At 41.6% G+C, this 19559-nt stretch overlaps 1 protein-coding gene across 11 annotated transcripts in view; it reads right to left on the reverse strand.

Moving 5' to 3' along the window:
- The window catches only part of BMPR1B (bone morphogenetic protein receptor type 1B), a 254881-nt gene that overhangs the window by 4036 nt on the left and 231286 nt on the right, over window positions 1–19559 (reverse strand). For all 11 annotated transcript variants that reach the window (XM_075090807.1, XM_075090803.1, XM_075090804.1 and 8 more), the window contains 8 exons: window positions 19402–19504; window positions 18332–18434; window positions 12077–12173; window positions 11147–11285; window positions 5957–6149; window positions 5229–5526; window positions 2733–2908; window positions 1226–1356 (listed from right to left, as the gene is read on the reverse strand). In XM_075090807.1, the coding sequence (XP_074946908.1) occupies window positions 1226–1356; window positions 2733–2908; window positions 5229–5526; window positions 5957–6149; window positions 11147–11285; window positions 12077–12173; window positions 18332–18434; window positions 19402–19504 (1240 nt within the window). The remainder of the gene's footprint in view (window positions 1–1225; window positions 1357–2732; window positions 2909–5228; window positions 5527–5956; window positions 6150–11146; window positions 11286–12076; window positions 12174–18331; window positions 18435–19401; window positions 19505–19559) is intronic.

Below are 19559 nucleotides of genomic sequence, written 5' to 3' on the forward strand. Positions count from 1 at the left end.
GAAGACTTAGAGAGATTTAACTAGGGAGGGGATGAGGCAGGTGAGTCTCGGTTAGGTCTTCCACACTGGCAGCTGCACAAGTCCTTGAGCCTACCAGGGAGGTTGTTTTTTTTCTTTCCCCCTGCACATTCCCAAATTGCCCACATCTCATGCCACCTAAATCCTTCATCTACCTGCAGAATATTCATCTACACAGTGCTATTCCCAAATGGCAACTGGCTTCTGCGACTGTAGAAAACTTTACAGCATTAAACTGTACCAATTAACATGATTAATGAACCCTCCTCCATAGCATCTTGAGAGCAGTCAGCAGGTTTGCCTGCAGTACCTTAACTGTTTGTCTCCAATCCCACGAGCATCACTTTGCTTTGTTACAGATGCTCAGCAAGGGGAGTTCAGAATCTCCCGCAGCCCTCTCACCTCCTTGTTTGGAGGTGGAAAGCATTTTCTGGATCCTACGACTCCTCTGAAAGGCCACATCTGTAGCCCTCTTTGCTAAAATGAGAAAAGGTACACGAGCAGTGTTTCTGTAAGATGTAATGGGGCGAATGACCCTCCTCAGTGCAGCCCACCTACTGTGGTCAGTACTATTGCTTATCAATACCGTAAGAGTGAAACTTAATATCTTGGGCTCATGTTAGTGTAAAATCAGGGTAAAATCACGTTTCCAAGCCTGCACACCTGTGATCACAGGAAGCCGTATGCTCATTTCATTTCAAAGAGACAGGAGATTTTTTTTTTCTTTAAAAAAATAAAAGGGAAAAATGTTGGAATCACAGCACACACATCAGTACATGCTGAAGTAGCTGCCAGTAAACCAAGTATGCTGCCACTGCACTATACACTACATAATAATTTCTCTTTCAAAAGTTTGAGCTAGCCACTGATTTAATGCTATTAGTGACAGGAGCAGAAAGCAAAATAAGTGCAAGAGAAGAACAGACAGACTAAGAACGTCTGAGCACAGCCTGCTGTTGCTGTTGGATCTGGTAGTCAGCACACAAGGAACCCGCTTGCAAATATCACAGGCTATGGCCCCTGGGGCTCTGAAACTTTCAGTGGGGATAACTGAGAAGGTTGTGCTCCTTCCCAAGCCCTGTTACACCATGAGTGGTGCTAGCAGCAGTGGCAAAGCTCCTCCTCACTCAAAATGATGCAGAACTGGGGCAAACGCTCTCACTAGTTCTGATCAAGAACACAGGCTGCTTTTTAAGAGGAACAGTACCTCATCACTGCTCCATCTGTTGGGAAATGAAGGGCGTAGTCTCTTGATGCACACAATCTCCCGCATGTCCTCATACGAAGGGTCGCTGGGCACCAGGTCGTGGTACGGAAGCTGGTATTCCTCAACTATTCCTGAAAGAAGCAATTTGTTGCCCATCACTTACAGAAGGTACCTTCCACTATCCTCTTCCCCTCTCATTTTATAACAAATTGACCATACTGTTTAACAATTAGATGTACTTCTTAAAAAAGGCTTCCCTATCCTGAAAGTTTATTCCAGAGTTAAGTTCCAACATAACCATTGCTGTGTAAAGACTGGCCACGTATCTTAATTGGAAAGTGTAGTTACTTGCAAAGTGAGACAGCTTCTACCACCGCTGTTCAGTCCAGCAATCTCCAGTAAGTTATCACAGAAAGAACTATTAGCATAGGACCTGTATCAGAGTAATTCGGCAGAGAATTAACCTTGAGTTAGGTCTCCTTCCTATCAGTGGACCTGGTATATCTTAAAGGGCATTTCTGTGCCTTTTCACAAGAGGGCAAGGTACCATTCTTTGTGCAATGACAACAACACTACTACGGATTTTGCGTCATATCATTGCAATACACCTTACCAGTTTGTAAACACAGGGATCACATTGCTCGTCAGTGAAATTCAGCTCCCCTAGGGTAAGCATGGAGTGAGCATGCAGCACAAAACTGCAGGCTTTAAAGACCCATGAAGCCTGGTGAAGGTAGTGTAACCCCGAAAGAGACATGCTTTACTCTTTACACCAATCTGGCACGTAACCGCTGCCAAGTCATTTCTCTGCATTTAGCTTTCCTCGGTGGCAAAACAGAGGTAATAACACCCACCATTTCTGCACTACACTGACCTCTACGTGCAGAAAGTACACATAGCCTATGCATACAAGGATGGATCTATGCCCTGAGTCTGCAGCTGGCTGCACTGCTTTATCTTTGCTGTCCTCACGCTTGAACGCCTGATATCAGAAGGAAATGAGGCACATCATAGGTATGACAACGATGTAGTAAGTTCCACTTCCCTCTGGTTTTTTTCTACTTGTCTTATAAACAGATTATTTATTTTAAATAGTGGCACAGAATACCCCCAAATTGTTGGTCCTCCTCCTTCTATTTAACTCTAACAAAAAACAAAGAAATCACTTTTCTTTCTGCTAAAATACCTGAATACCCCAGTACAGCAAAAATGTGTTGCCATAGGAAAAGGCCCCAAAATGAGTTCCACATTCCTCCTTCAGTGCAGGCATCCAGTGCCTTCAAATAAGCCATTAAAATACAGTCTAAACCTTTGCTGTTGGAATGTTGACTGATGCTTTAAAATAAGTTTCAACATGAGAACAGATATTAGAAGAGTTACCTGTATGGTTTATCCACATCTGTTTATTACAGTAAAGATAATTACCCAGAGAAAATGATGTAATGGATGATTTGGGTTATAAATGGGGTTCACTGACACAATCAAAAGCGATCTCCCAGCTCTTTACCTCCTGAAACGCATCTCCTTGCTACCTCCCAAAGGATGAGTCCAAAACTGTACATATCAGCCATGATGTACGACTGAAAGTGATTTCTATTCAAGCTTTCATCCAGCACCTCAGGAGGCATATAGCGTTTTGTTCCTACACGGGTATTTGGAGGTATGTCTACCTCGTTTGTATCACTAAAAGAAAAAGAAGGGGGAAAAAGGGCATCAAACATGCAATAAAGTGCTTTGAACAGAAAGCAATTTAGATGGGAGAAGTAGTAAATTCACACCACATCCACTCTCAAACAAGGTCAGAAGTAATGCATAATCTTAATGGAACAATTCTCACAAGGAAAGCCTCTTAGTGTGAAGGCAACCCTCCTTAAAAGGCTGACCTGCCTGAGGCTACGTTAAGCATTCAAATGCAGAACCACAATGGAGATAAGACTCAACAGGGATGCTGTAACGTTTGTGAGATTTCATTAGCATTAGCCTGAGCTCTAATGCTGGTGATAACAATCAAATCTTCATTAAATGCTGTTTTCTTAACATACTCCACCCCCTAATGCTTTAGTCTTAGCAATTAAGGGAAGACACTAAATAGCTGGGGCAGTATCACTTAGCTGTAGCAAATAAGATCTGCAAGGAAGATGAGTCTAACTATTTTCTGTGCATCCATTATATTTGGTATCTCCCAACCTTTACACATCAAGGTGTGTAAATGCAGAGACTTCAGTGTGTAAAAATTTCTAACCAAATGTGTCACACCTCACACATTGACCAGAAGAGACAACATATATTTAATGGGAAGCAAATTCCCATGTGACTGGATTTTTTTTTTTGTATTAACCAATTCAGCTGTATGACTTTTAATGTTTTAAAAAGTTTAATATATGGCATATATTTTTGCTTAGAAAGGTCTGTTTCTCTTTCTCAACCTTCAAAATGTAATCATTTTAAATGTGATGGATACAACAAAATCTCACAGAATAATTATACAAGTTCTTCCGTAATTTTCTTCACCTCCAGCAATTTCCTTTACCTACAGTTACGAAAATGCCAAAAAAAGCTGAGCCTGAGGTACAACCAGTCACCTACACAGTCATTAAATCATACATATGCTGGTGACATTTCTGTATACCTCCAAGGATGTAATATAAATCTAGTGACTTGCACAGTCTTGCAATATTTCGAAGACAATAAGAAATGCAGAGAACTTTATTAAGCTCATTAGCTTCAGCAGAGCACACTCCTTACAACTATTTTTTCCAGTTCCCTGTCATTGCCTGAGAAATGGTGTTTAAGGAAGGATTCAGTATGAAAACAAGACAAATATGTAACGTAAATTCCATTTGGACTCCAACAAATACATATTTCACCTTCTTTTATAGCAACATTTGGTAGTTCCTAGTTCTTCTCTGTTCATAACTAAGCAGTGTGCAGCTCTACTTGTCAAGCAAGTTATACCTGCAAAGGGTGAACTTCTTCCCTGAAACTTTTACAGCAAACAGTGTATTTCCAAGTTGTTATTTCCTAGGCCCCTGTTCCTCAAGGAAGAAGTATTCCTTTCTCATCTCCTAAAGAAAGGTCAGGTTCATAAAGGAAAAGCCTCACCAAGAAACCTGGTAGATAAGTGAATGGTGAGGAGAGCGCATAAAAACTGCCCTTCCTCACACTCTGAATAATTTCAGTTCAAGATTTGTACAGAATTCTCAATTTTTTTTTGTGATACTTGAGGGAGCTCACGGTTTCAAAGCTGACCTCTGAAATGGAAACCTTCAGCCTCTGGCCACATTTCTGTGCAGAGAATAATCAGAGACTTCTTAACACACATCACCACCACCAGGACCAGCGCTGAGAGCTCAAGCTCCTTTTGAACAGAGCTGTCAGAGAGCGAAGACTCCTTTACGAATCCCAGGAGCGCGTAAGTCCTACTTGTCTGCTCTTTCTAAGTGGCTTAAACACAGAACCATTTTTTTTTAAATCAAATTTAAAAGCCATTTCAAAAATCAAATCTGTACTTCGGCAATTTGATTTGTAGGAAATAAAACAAAAGGCAGCCCGAATGGGGTGCTTTTCTATAAATTCCAGTTAGTAACTTGTGCAAATGATTAGTATTATTCTGTGTAAGTTGTGAGTGAATCACCTTGGGATCAGACAAGCTGAAAGCTTCAGTGACAAGTTTACTGACATGACTTCAACCTGTCAGTGCTATGTCCTTTTAGCATATGGTAGCAATACTCAGGTTGCCGCTGAGGGCGAAGCGATGAATACTGCACCTTTACCCAAGCGCAACTACTGTGCTCAGTAATGAAAAAGGGACTATTTATGCATCTGCATTATGTGTTTATGTGACATCCTCATCTACACAGGTAGTCCCACCTACGTACAGATGAGCATAGCATGAAAGGTATGCACACACACTGCAGGTGCTCACACGTTGCTCAGTCAACAACCAAACCAGCGTTTGCGTCCGATTTACCAACTTTCCCTCACCCTCCTCTCTTTTACTCACCTGATAAATTTAACAGCCAAGCCCAAATCTGCTATACAGCAGGTGCCGTTCTTTTTCACCAGGATATTCTTACTTTTTAGGTCACGGTGGGCAATAGCGGGTTTGCCCTGAGTACTGAAGATCTCAGTGTGGAGGTGGCACAAGCCACTGACGGAGGAGTAAGCCAGTTTTAGCATGGCTTTTGTGTCCAAGGTAGTAGATTTTAGATAATCATAAAGTGAGCCATTCTCATGGTAGTCGGTGATGAGATACAGCTGGGTCCAAGATCCTGTACCTTTAATGTCTGCAGCAATGAATCCTGAAAAAATAAGATTTTCAAATTAATATTTCTCAGGGATTTTTTGACTGCTCAGAACTCTGGACCATCAGCCACTTCAATGCTTTTATTTTAATAACATATTTCATTTCTTTTATCTTACTTCCATGCAACTATGCCTCACCTCTAGCCTTCAACGTATTTTCAGAAAGCCCAGATATGGAAATACAGGTGGCAGAAATTGATGTGCGGTGTTTGGAATAACAGCCCCCAAACCCTGTTATTTTTAAACATTTATTTATGTTTCAGTAATCCTTGAAACATCTTTCTTTTGAAAAGTGCTGGGTGGCTAATTGCAGAGCACAGCAGGTAACAAAGCACATAGGAAAGGGCATCAGACAACAGCGAATAGGCAATTATTAAACTCAAAAAACCTGTACACTATCAGATAATTCTCTTTAACTTCACTCACCAAGAATATTTTCATGCCTCATCAGGACAGTCTGGTAGATTTCTGTTTCTCTGAACCAGCTGGCCTCTTCTGTGGTAAAAAACACTTTCACGGCTACCTTTTCGCCACGCCACTTTCCCATCCAGACTTCTCCATAGCGACCTTTTCCAATCTGCTTTACCATCTGAATCTGCTTTGCGATGGTCCTTTGAACCTGTGAAATGCCAAGACGGGCGGTTACAACTTGCTCTGCAGAAACCTTCTGCATTCGCCTCCCTCCTTCTGGGTCTCCTTCCCGCACAGCAAGGCCAGTGGAAAGGGGACAGACGCGGACTTCGGCAAAGCTCCGCAACACAGATGCTCCCCGCTTCCACCAGGATGCAGTGCTGGTGAGGCCATTCCTGTCACTGTGAAGAAACCTTTCCATACATTCCCAAAACGCACCATGGCCTCTCAAGAAAGTAAATTGGTCTGTGTGAAGGAGACAGACAATCCCTGAGGTCCCTTCCAACCTGTGATTCTGTGAAATATTTGACTACTAACCTTGAAATTTTTATTTTCCTGTCGGAGGTCGCCACTTTGTGGAATTTTTTTGTTATTTTTCGAAAAGCTTTGACAGAAAACACTCCTGGCCACCCCAACCCAAATTCCAAAGGGGTAGGTAACACATTTTTAATTAAAATGGGGATATTTGTTACATACTCAACACCACTGAGACTCAAGATTAGGGCTCACAAGAGCCGAAAGCGTATCAGCACTCCAAAACTAGCAAAATTACTGAAAGCAGCTTCCTATCACCTTCCTTGAAAATCCCATGCCTAATAATTTCAAATATATGTATTTCAAAATATAAATTTGGTGTTAGGAACCTCAACCACTACTTACACAGTTAGAACCCACATGCCTACACTAATTTTAATAATCATCATTACATAGTAAAAAAAAGTAAGATTTTTTTTTTTTTCCAAAGATATGGAAGCACAGCTTTAAATCTGCCCTTTCTAGTGTCCATAACAGCTTTATCAGTGGCTGTACTGTGAACTGATGCTAAAGCCACACCATTTGTGCAGCTGCAGCATAAGTTCAATGTACTCGGCAGCATTGCAGAGATACCCTTCATAAGGATGGCAAGACCCCACATAGCAGATGGACTGATTCTACATTTAACAAGCTTTTATGACTACAAAACAACCTCGGACAAATGGAGACGAATACATTCTTATAGACTTGAGGCATGTCCGTGGATCACACATTTCTGAAAGGTCACAAATAAAATCTCAAGTAGATGCTGCAACACAACCCACTGGCATTCATGGTTGACTCAGCCTCACCTCATCTTGACTGACCGAAATGATCAAAACTTGGTTTTAAAATCCTTTGATTCCTTTGTTATACCCAGCAGGTCCAGTGGAAACTACCAGTTCGGTATTGCAGAGCAGGACTGCCACAACCCCACTGCAGCATGAATGTATATATCCAAAGAGAAACTCAAAACCTATTTGGTAAGGTCTAGTATAATTTATTCTGTAAACAAATCACTGGGTTTCCTATTAGAAAAATTAAAAAAAGAAAAACATACAGTGGCATTAATGCAAAGCTATTTCAAAAGTCCCAGCTTTCTTCTGTCATTTAAACAGAACTCCATTTTTTTCAGCCCTGCAACGTATTATTACATTCCCATTCCAAGATGGTGGCTTCGGTGCTATTATTTTTGATTAACATCAGTTAAAGCCAAGAACAGAGATTAGCCTTAATTTTTTAAATTGATTTATACTCTTTTATACTCTCATATAGTGATTGAACAATAGTTATGTTACATTGGAATTTTGCTGTAACATTTCGTAATGTCATTTTAGCATTGTTGCTTTCTATTTTGCCCATTTTAAAAATGCATCCTGAACAATAATGCAGTTATATCAAATAACTTAATTTGTGTAAATATATGTAATGGCATCATAAAGTACATGGAATTATAATACTTAATGATGAGAAGTTCCTTATTAAATTACATTAAGAAAATGAAAAACACATTTCTGTTATGGGTTTTCAGGTGGCAGAATACTATGTGAAGGGCCTTAACCTGGTTTCCTCTTGCCAGAACTGGTCAAACGATTTCCTATGAACAATTTATTTTATTTTAAGGAATTTAGCCCTTTCTCGAATCATAAACTGATTACAATTTCTGAAACAAATTGGTTAATCAAAATTGTTGGATGAACTGATTTCATAAGCATGCTGGATGATGTGTTCGCGTGAATTATTTACACTGAGTGGGGCTGGTTATTTTTATTTCTTTTCAAATCTGTATATTTTGCTGCATGAGCTCTGTGAGCAGCCAGGTAAGGTTACACGGCTCTTTGTTTCCTCTCCCTGACTGGAATCAATCCAATTACAAACTATTTCTTCTTTCTGCATTCTATTTTTCTGATGTTTAGCTAAATGTGTTCAGCTACTGCAGATGAAAACTCAGACAAACCAACCTTTTTTAACTGCAATATTTTGAACCGAGAACTTAATACCTGTGGCTGGGATGAAGTCCCTTAAAAGCAAAACTCACTGGAAGAAGAATTAGGAAAAAAATACATTAAAAAGTAGAGACCAAACTGTAATTCAGCAAACTCTTCATACAGACCACTGAAATAAATGTCCCCACCATCTAATCTCCTCCCCCAGTGTTGCATGTAGGCAACAGCTTCTCCTACACACCTTGCTCTGTCAAGGCCAATGGGGTGGTTCTTGCTTGCACAGATTTGATTGTGCGACCCAGTTTGTTGGCTCAAAGCCTTTATTTACAACTTACTGTAATTTTTTCTTGGTTTTTCAATTTGACTGGCAGCATTTGACCTGCAGGAAACTTTTCTGTCAGAGGTACGAACAGGTCAGGAGAAAGAATGCTTGCTGAATGTCAAAGTACCAATAAAATCTTGGTTAATGCTTGTTTTTGGTATAATATTTGTACCCATTAGAATAAATGTTCTGCACAGAAGGAAAACATTACTGTTTAGCATAAAGTGACATTTTGTTATTGTGCAGCTTACTTTCCTGAAACAATAACTTTGGATGTTTTAGTCTTTGCATAAGAAATAATACCGTTAAAAACAAACTCTACCACAAAAAGTCTAGAGCACCATTGCCAGGCACTTTCTATATACTTGTTTCAGGCATGGGCCCAGAGGCATTAATCTGTGCATTTCTAGGGAGCCTGTAGCAGTTGTAGCTGTCTGGGAAATACAGCAAACATCTATTAACAAGTGCAAGATTCATTATAGTGCTCATTTTTCTTCTCTTCCACAGAAAATCACTACTTCCAGGGAAAGTCTGGGGAAAGACTGTATGCCTTTTCGTAGGCAAGGAGAGAGGGGAAAAGAGTGCCTTCAGGAGGAACACTGGGTCGGTCCAGTGGCTGCAAAGTCTCCAGGCTCGAAAGGGAAGGACTGGCAGAAGACAGGATGGTTTCTGCTTCATGGAGCACTGGCACAGCTCTGAGAGCTACTGAGCAATGACCCAGTCAGGATGCCACCTCGGCCATTACAGCAGTTAATTAGCAGAAGTTAGTTTTTCTGTCCACCGCAAGAGTAGACCTGGGGACCGGTAAGACCATAGATCCCATCTCCAACGAGCTCACTGGGACACAGGAAGGCATAAAGCACAAGCAGTGACAGCCAGAAGCGCTACAGCTTTTTTGTCTCAAGGGCATCCTAGGGTTGAAGTATCAAGCCATGCACTGCTACTAGATGCCCCAGGGCACCTACTGCACATGTGGGCTCCTGGAAACACATTCTCTCACAGAAGAACAACCAAGTTCCTCGTGTTTGCTCCAAATTATTATATTAATTCTGTCAGTGTAAAAGGTAGGAGCACCAAGTGCAGACCAAGACCTTGATGTGCAGGCATTACTCAAAAAAACACCAAAGGAAAAAGAGGAAGAACCCCTCACAATTAAATCAACTGGAAGCACCCATTAGGAATGGTCCTAAATTGTAAGCATGATCCCTCCCTTTCCATGGCTGTTAGGGGGACACCGGTATGGGATATGACATAGCTTTCTCAAAGCCTAGACCTAAATGATGGAGTTTCTCTCAACATACAAAAATGACTGCAGGTTTTCCATGCTGAGCACCAGTCACAGCACCCACTTGGCAGCTTGGCTTTTTTTTCTCAATAGCTATGTTAATTGTCAGAAAATTGGATTTTTAAAAAAGTCAGTACTTTATTTAAATGGGACTCTAAGCACTTAATCCTGCCAGAAAAAATAGAGTTAGTCGGATTTTTGCCAACCACTCGGCCTGTTCCTTCATTTTAAGGAATTATACAACTTCCCATTTTATTTCATCTTCAGGGTGTAGAAAAAGGATGTGTGGGCAAAACACAGATAGTACGTAGTACTTGGAAACTGGACAACATCTACAGTAATAGGATCACTACAAACTCATAGGTTTGGGAGACAGGAGGGACATATCATCTCTGGAAAACGAAATCTAATGCATTTTCTCAGAGGCAGTAGTTTAAATAAGTAACCCTTTTTTTCAGTGCTAAAAAGCAATGATGACCCCCAGAAACAAAAACCCCGGTGAACAGAACCGTTTTGCATCAGAAGGTGAACCTTCTGGCTTTTCAGCAGGTGAGCTCAGGGGATGCAGTCACCCTGGAGTCAGTTCAGAAACAATCACAAACTCCACCCGTGTGCCTTTAACCTTTGAGATTGCCACACTAAAAGGAAAACTAATTTGCTCTTGACTTCTGAATGCAAAGTGAAGTCTACTCATAAAAAGGTTCCAGGTTTGATGAATTGCCATTCCCTTTACATAACAATGATATGTCAGTGTTTAAAATGCTATTGTGTGTCACACATAAAAAGCAAGAAAATGAGATAAGCGGACCAGATGCTGTCCTGTCATTGGGGTAAATCCTGATGAATTTCTGTGAGCTCTGTTAGCTTGTACTTACCCTATGGTATCTAAAATAAGAAATGAGCTGAGGTAAAAAAAAAAAACTAAATCTAAGCCTTTTTGGCTTAGTCTACATGAAAAAAGGTCTCCTGCTTCTAAAGCAGCTGTTCTCCAGCTTAAATCCCTGTCATTTCTGGGAGAGAAAAAACCCTAGAACAACAACTGAGGACACATAAATATAATTTCTTGTGCCTCATTTTGTCTTCTCCCTCTCTTCCTTTTTGCCTTTTAAACTTGCACTAAAATAATATTGCTTCCTTACCAGGAGAGGGAGCCCGGAGCCGCTCCCTGAGCTCTGGGACTGCTCAATCAAATCCTTCAGGGACTCTCCAGGAGGAATGTAGGTCTCATCCTGCTCCAGCCCGATGCTGTAGCGGGGCCTCGTCTCTTGGCGTTTGTACCTGCCGTTTTACATGAAAGTGAAATTAGCTTTGAATACAATGAACACATGTGCAATGAATAATGCACATTGTCCTTTGCATTTGCTCCATTTATAGACTCACAGCTTCCTCTGCTTCCCTGAGGAATATGCTGGACTCGCTGCCCAAAATGTTCTATTTTATTTTTAGCAACTGTTTTCAGCATCAAAACTCAAAGACTGAGCGCTCTGGTGTAAGTTTGGAAAGCAACCGAATGTTTTTCTTTCAGAAACTTAAGTATATTTAAAACACAGACCAAGTAAATACCCAGTTTTGTTTTACTGACTGCAGTAGATCTTTTAGAAGCCAGAAGAGGTCAGGTCATGGGATCTGGGACTACTTAAAAAACGTGACAATTTATTTAAACATAACATATGTAGATTATGATAACATTCTCGACATATTTACTTACATCCCTGTATCCCTCTCTTTTTTATGATCAGTTCTTTACCACATAACCACATTTAGAAGCCTTAGGTTTATTTACCCTACATAAAATTTGTCCTGTGGCTTTTTTAGACTCAGTAAAGAATAATCTGTGCTTCTACCTGAATGGCTTTTTAGGATGTTGGGCGAAAGATGCTATATGAAATACATCACACAAGTTTACCTGTGACTAGCATGAATAAAATACACGTTTTTCCTCATCATAAGATTATAGTTTCTCATTTCTTTTCCTTAAGGTCCACTTCAATTTTTTCAAATTCCTAAGTCCATAAAAAGATAAATGTTGGGAGGAACATTAACAATCTGGTAAATGATTCCTTATTTACCTGAAGTAGCAGAATATGATGATAAGCACCAGAAGTATACTGCAAACAGTCACCGAGATCAGCAGGGCTTTATGGTGAATGTTTCCTTCAGCAAAGTCTGGGGTTAAAAACAAGGAAGGTGGAAAATTTGAGAAGGGAGGCGGTACAAAGTCAGTATCAAAAGGCACACACACCTTAAAAAGTGCAGCAAGAACAAGATTGTTTTCTTTCTTTTCTACTGAAGTGCTGTGCAAGATACCCCCGGATTCCCCCGACAATCTGTGCACTTCCTCTTTGACCCTCACTGACCAGGGCAGAACCTCGAAAAGCCTATTTGATTTTTCAGCCCTCACTCAGACAAAATATTGCAATTCCCTGTTTGGCTCTGAATGAAAAATCAATTAAGACCTGTAGCTCTGTGCCTTAACCTAAGTGATCAGCCAGGATGTACAAAAATTACTGCCTTTATCTTAAATCACTCTTATTAAGTAGTATCCTATTGAGCAGTTAATATATATATAAAAAAGAATTACTGCATTTATCCTAGGAGGGAAGACACAGTGGAGCACCCAACCCCCAAGAAGGCAGGCCATGAGAGGCCTTGAAAATATATTTCCATCGCTCCAGAATAATCTGTCACTCGGATCCTGTTTTGGACACCTGAGCAGGAATCTTCTCTTCCATTTGTTCTATGGCAGCCCTGTGCGCCAGCAAGTCCTTCCCACCCTCGTGGGCAAAACTATCCTTCCAGCAGCTATTCTGTAAAGCATTTTGAAAATGAAATGCGTCAAATAACTTGTAGAAAATGCCATTACGTAAAAACTATTAAAAAGTTTCAGTCAATCTTTGCATGGGAGGCTCATAAAGTATACCATTAATCTCCAAATTTGCATTCTCAACTCAGGCAAGTGAGTCTGACCTTCATGCATGCTCCTCTGCTGAAAAACAAAGGAACCTTAGCGCTATTCTTTAGCCTCCCCACCTCCAAAGTCTCAAAATTATGGTATTTCAGCATGCAGAACACACACCACCCTCCCAAACTTGCTATCTGCTATACCACAAACGAGACTATGTTTTCTGAAGCTCTCCCAGCCTTGCTGTCTTGCATCTTTCACACTAATGCCGAACACATCGTAAAACGCAAGAAATCTATCCGTATCGACTTATCCTGGAACGGCACTATTACATTTCAGATTTACAAGGGTAATGAGACAAGGAGATTCCTAAGGGACTCTTGGTTTACTGTCAGGCTCTTTTATTTTAAAGATCCAGTTTCTCCTTCTGTTTTTGCCCCCAAACTATTTCTTTCCTTCCCCTTTCCACTACAAACAGAGATTACCTACTAACACACCTTTTGATCACACTGGTCATGTTTTAGCCTGCCATTACCTGCTCCGGGAGCATTAACAATGTAAACATTCAAGACACGGCCGATGCCTTTGAAAGGGGACACTGACACGATGTCTATCAGGAAAACACTGGAGCCCATCATTCTCCCTGCCGCAGCAGATTTCTACCCGGCCTGTCACTCCAAGTGGGCTGCAAGCCGAAACCCAGAGCCCACTGGGGAATCCAGACCTCTCTCGCAAAGGCGATGGCTGCTCGGCAGGGCTAAGGGCTCTATTTCGTGCTTTGCAAGCAGCCTGTGCCAGTCATCTCCCTCCAAAATGTGTGGTTTGTAACAGTTTAAGATGTCACAGGCCACCAGCTGAGGAGAAGATAAACAGAGCATGCAGACAATATAGTGGGATTTTATACTTGGGTTTTCCCACTTCACAGAATAAGCCACAATGGAAGCTGGGCTTTTGTGCTTAGCAGTAATGAAGGCTGATGTCAGACGCAGAGGGAGCAATTCAGACATTGCTCATACTTGTGTATGTTAGATATTAAAGCCGTGGAAGTCTGCGCATTTACACAGACACCAAGTGTTGCACTGCCAGAACTTGTAAAGCACCCATACTGTTCATGCTGCCTGTGTGTGTCCGAGTATGTAGATCTAGGAGAGGGATGATAAAGACGCTAAAATCTTGAATCAAATTCAAACTGATCATTTTTAGGGTTTAAATGATCCAAACCCTATGCTCAATGTTTCTAACGAGCTTCTCCCATTCAGAAAAGTAAATAAACGCAGTTTGATTTTCCCACAGTCCAGAAGACATTTTGGAAGTGCTGTGTAGCTCTTAAACAAAATTCAGACTCCAGCACTGCAAAATTTTTTGGTACTCGAATGCAATCACGTGAAGCAATGCAAGGAAAGCATGCAAGACACAAAGGAACACGTCTTGATCTCTGTGCTGGGAGCGGCTGATGCAGACTGTGGCAGCAGCGAGGCTTATGCTCCTGCAGTAGTTGATGCCCCCTATGCTGATAAAGTCAGCTAACATAGCTTTAGTAGTGGCTCACTACGCACAGCACGGGCATCCGACTGGCTCTCAAGAGAGGAGAATAACTTCCATGTGTCTTTATATTTATTTGGCTACGTATGATGAGAGGCAATACCGACGATAAGCGAGCTATTGTCTCACCTTTCAAATAGTTCCTGCATTTTCAAAGCTTTTTGGCAGAATTTCATTTGCTTGCTCACTTGAGGACTTCATAAACCCACTGGTGCGTGGACAACACAAGATTAAAAGCATGCCCCCATTCTTATACCAGCAACGTCTGTTTGTTCTGCTGAACTGAGCCAGGCTGGTGCTGCCGCAGACCAGCTCTTCTCCCTTCCTACAGCCCAAGCTGTTCCCCACAGAGCAGCAGGACAAACCTCCCTTTCCCTGCACCATTTCTGGCACCTCCTTGGCCAGGTGGAGGGATGGGGCAGCTCGGCTGTAAGTCTCCTTAATCACTGGCTCATGGGCTCCGTGGTGGAGACTGTGGCGGGTACCAGCTGGTGCCAGTTTATGTGATGGAGATACTCTGTCCTTTAAGAAGTCCAGCACTGTGCTTTTTAGTGTTATGTTACTTGGCAACTGCAACGTGCCAAGCAGCAGGGTCAGGGGAATAAGCAGTAGCTTCCGCAGAGGCAGCAGTGAGCGATTACCAGGAGCACGGTGCAGGGAGCGCAGAACAAACACACAGTAGGTTTGGGAAGCTTCTTCACATACCTTGGCTGGCTGATAATAGCGAAGCCCAGCAACTGGCACGCTAACAGTTTTATGTTGTACAAGAAGAGTGGTGTGCGCTGGTGTCGGTGGTGAGCAGCACAGTAAGGGAGAGATGGACAAAAGGATGGTCTTTGGTGATACCAAGCGGCCTCTCAGTTATTTTCCCGTGATTTCCCCTCCTCCACCACTTACTCCCCTCACTGCCACCCGCAGGACTGTGCTGAGGAGTGCACTGAAAATGCCACCCAGCAGGTTCAAGGGAGAAGTCAGCATATCAAAGCGAGAGGAGGTTCTCCTCCCTCCCCAGGTCCCTCCAGTTCACAATGTTATGGTTATCCGAGTAAAAACTGCAGTGAAATCTGAGGCGTGGAGACTGTGTGCACACATCAAACCCCATCATTCCTCCAATCATTCCCTTGCCCATTCATCACTGGCTCTACAGGCAGGGAGCCAGACACGGTGGCACCACCACTTCTGCTTATATAGGCTCTAAATCAGTAAAGACTTATTTCTCCTTTCGACTGGTCTCAGCCTGTGTTTTCGCTGGGATTTCCAGGAATATCTTTTATTGTTTAAAGGAGAGGTGTTGTATCAGACCCAATTATGACTCTCATTTCCTTAATAAGACAGACGTACAGCTGGGACGAGGACTTCACGGTTTCTCTGGGGTATTTTATTCTGCTAATTCTGTACCGTGATGAGCTCGAAACTTAGGCTTTGCTGCTGTTTCTTCTACCTTGCTTGACAAGCCTTGCTTTGACCAGTGTTAATTCTTCTAGCTCCCACTTTCATGTATGTGGTCCTCCTTGCTTTTCATGGTGGGGGGGTAAAACTCACTGTGCAGCACATGCCAGGTCTGGGAGAGCACTTTGAGAACACAAGTTACTTGCCTTTGTAGATGATACCTTGGTGCATAGGTTAATTTGCAGTTCAACAACCTCTGACCTGCAGCTGAGCGCTCTCCCTAGACTCTGTTTCCCATGGGATATGACCTCAGGCGCGCGTTCATCAGAAGCCAAATTTCTGTTTGCCTTTTAATCGCTGAGGAACAAACATATTTTTCATGGAATCCTGGAGATCAGAAGGTTGTTCCTAGAAGCTTGCTTTTAAGTTCATCTTCTCTTTCTTTGTACTTGCAGTTTATGTTACATTTGATATACAGTTCTAACAGTACTCATTCAATCACAGCCTAATCTAAATGTTTCCAATGGAAGTAATTATCACAGCCACAGTACTGGGCCCCGGCAGTAGCATGTATTTGTACACAGTACTTGTACCTGGTTGCAGTGAGGATCTAGATTTCAAACTACGGCTTTTCTCTGAGCTTTCATACTAGTGTACAGCAACAACAAATTAAAACAAGCCTGGCACCAAGAATGACATATTTACTTAAGGCTTTAATAAAGGCACTGACTTCAGCCCTGTCCAGCCACCTTTAATAAAACAGCTCCTGAAATGTATTTCCACAACATACTATCAGGATACCGGTAGTGCGAGAGCTTATCTCAAACAAAAGTATTCAAAATACACTGAGTGAATACACCACTTTTTGTTTGTCATACTAAAATAGACAACTTTGCAACACAGAGCAGCTAGAATCCTGCTCCAACTCAACGAAATTTTTCTTTCAACAAATATTCTCTCTGCTACTTAATGGGTCTGTCACCACGGTGCCAAAGTGATGCTTTATTTACCCCATATACACACAGAGCAAAACCAACATTGATCCAAACAACTTCTGCCACTACCAAAAGCTTGTTTTATTGCTTTCTGCATAAGCAGCAGACAGCATTGCCAAATAACTAAAAACTTAATAAGGCAGATGTCTAGTGCTAGGCATTGGTTCAGTATTTTTAAGTAGTTTTAACATAGAATAAACTCAGTCAGCGGCAAGAAGAAACCATGGCAGTGTTTTCCAAACTGAAATGATATTTATTGATACACTAAGTAAGTGTGAACAAATATTGACTTCCTTTTGGAGCTTCTCTCTCTGTCCAAATAACATTTTAAAATGAAAAAAAAAAAAAAACCAACAAAGTAGACATAACTCTTATGTTGGTAGTCAGAATTTTATGAGGTTTCACTGACTTAATGGCTTGCTAGTAAATAGTGAAATATTTACATACTACTCTCCATAGGCCTGATTCTGCAACCCATCTGTGTAGAATTTCATCGGCGTGAAGGGAACAGCTTACATGAGTGAAGGCTTCCTCTGAGCATGCATTTGTGTCAGTGTCTACTGTTTGCGTAATTAAGAGTGCATCTGCACACTGATGTGGATTTTCAACTCGGAACTCCTCGATTACAAATATCTTCTGCAACCTTGAACTGACTTTCACAGACTAAACTCCATGGTGACCACCACAGATCTTGGCCATTGCTGCTGATGCCAAGAGTTTATCATGGATGAATTTACACTTACTTAGGAAGACGTTTCTATAAAATCTGTTCTGCAACATCCAGCCAAAATAGTCTTACCAACTTTCAGAAAGTGATGTTCAAACAAACGAATAAAAAAGCTAAAAACTTGCCCCAGAATCTACTAAGTTAATACATGTCCATTTGTTCTCAAATAACAAATAAAAAAAATAAATCAGTGCATGAGTTCTTACTCTACATCTATTTTCAGCTACATTTTTCAAGGAGAAAATCTGCTTTAGTGACTACTTCTTGTCCTAGTGCTGGATTATCAGGTCTATTAAATAAGGAAAGCTTAACGGACTTCAGTCAACTTGAACTGACTGATTAACCACTGGGGACCTGGTCCAAGACGTGTATGGAGTTATAAACAGTAATGCACGTAGAAAGAGGATTCATTTTTATTATCAGGCTGAAAACATACACAGCAAGAGGCATCCTCTGCCACAACTAACCTAAGTCTTTGGGATGATTACCGATAGCCAGCAGGTCTGTGCTAGGACAATATTGCACAACAGTAATGCATCTGGTGCCCACTGCACGTATGCAGTAGGAATAATAGCAAGTATCAGCATCCATGGGTCAAGGCACCACTCCCCACATGACCTACAGGAATTCAGCGATACTGTTTAAAATCTAGTTTCTCTCTCTAATCATGTGCAGTTGGAGGGGGCATGCTTTGGTTTTGTTTCTTCCTAAGGCACAGAGAGCAACAGCAGGAAAAGATCAGTCTGGAACTGGATTTACTTCCCCTTACCTCGATTCTTCAGTGGTGGCAGCGTAGGGTGAAGGTGTTTGTTACAGTAATCTTGGCCTGTGCAACATTCAATAGATCTTCTTTGGTGTGGAATAGGAGTGTCCTGAAACCAACAGTTTGACAGAAAGCAAAGTAATTATCTGTGTTGTAAATATACACTGTCATTCTGGCATTGGAGAGTAAGATGTGCTTGTTAGCTAGACTGCAGTCTGTTACAGGTTTCCAGGATGTGCGGAGTAAGGACTTCTGCCATCGACTGTATCCAGCAACATTTCATCTAGATAATTAAGAGATTAATGCACCCCTACAGTATTGCTGTTGGTGCCCTAGTGTTGCAGAAGGGACTGATTGACTCTAATGGTGCAAGACAGAACTGTGAAAGTCACACATGACCATCAGTTAGACTTACATTACAAAAATCAGTTAACATGGGTATTCAAAAAAGTTTAGCCAGAATAACACAAGAATTGCTGCATGGACTCATTTAGCTGCTGCTTCTGCTCTCACGGGAAGCTGGGTAAAATGCTGTCCATGGACCTTGATGGTTAGACTGTTCCTGTACTCATGTAAAATCACTTAAGGTTAACGTTAGGAAAGGCAAACACTTCAGAGCCACCTTGCTCCACTGCCCATACCGCTTCCCTTCCTGCAGTGAGATTTGCTCTCCATCACGTGATCACTGCACTTGAAGGGAATTTCTGGCACCAGAAATCCAAAACCAAAGTGCAACTGCATGTAAGACATAAAGGTTGCTGCGGTCCATCAAATAATATCCTAACTAAATTTAGCTACCATGGAGACTTCAGGAATTAGACCGCATGTCTCTAAATTCAAACTTCCTCTGAGCGGAAGTGTTACTAGTAACAACAGTGCCAAAACTAAAAAGTTATTGTTAGGAGCAGCTATAACATCACCATCTGGGGATACGAACGCACTCCCCTCAGCAATCAGTGCAGAGCAACTATCTGCCAAATGAACAAAAGTGAAAACTCGGACACAGTAATTGTTGACTGCACTTCAGTTGAAAGCTATCAAAAGCCAAGACACTTTGGCAGCAAACGCGTTCTTACCCGACACTGGAAGTCTGAGCCCTCTAATCCAAGACATCCCTTGGTGACTAAATGTCCACCAGACTCATCTTCTTCTATTATGGTGAAGCAGTAGCCATCAGTGCTGAGGATTGGAAAGAATGAATCAGGAAAAGGCTTTGAAGTGAAAATCATGCTGC

Source organism: Phalacrocorax aristotelis, chromosome 4 (genome assembly GCF_949628215.1).
Source record: "Phalacrocorax aristotelis chromosome 4, bGulAri2.1, whole genome shotgun sequence".
Taxonomy (NCBI): domain Eukaryota; kingdom Metazoa; phylum Chordata; class Aves; order Suliformes; family Phalacrocoracidae; genus Phalacrocorax; species Phalacrocorax aristotelis.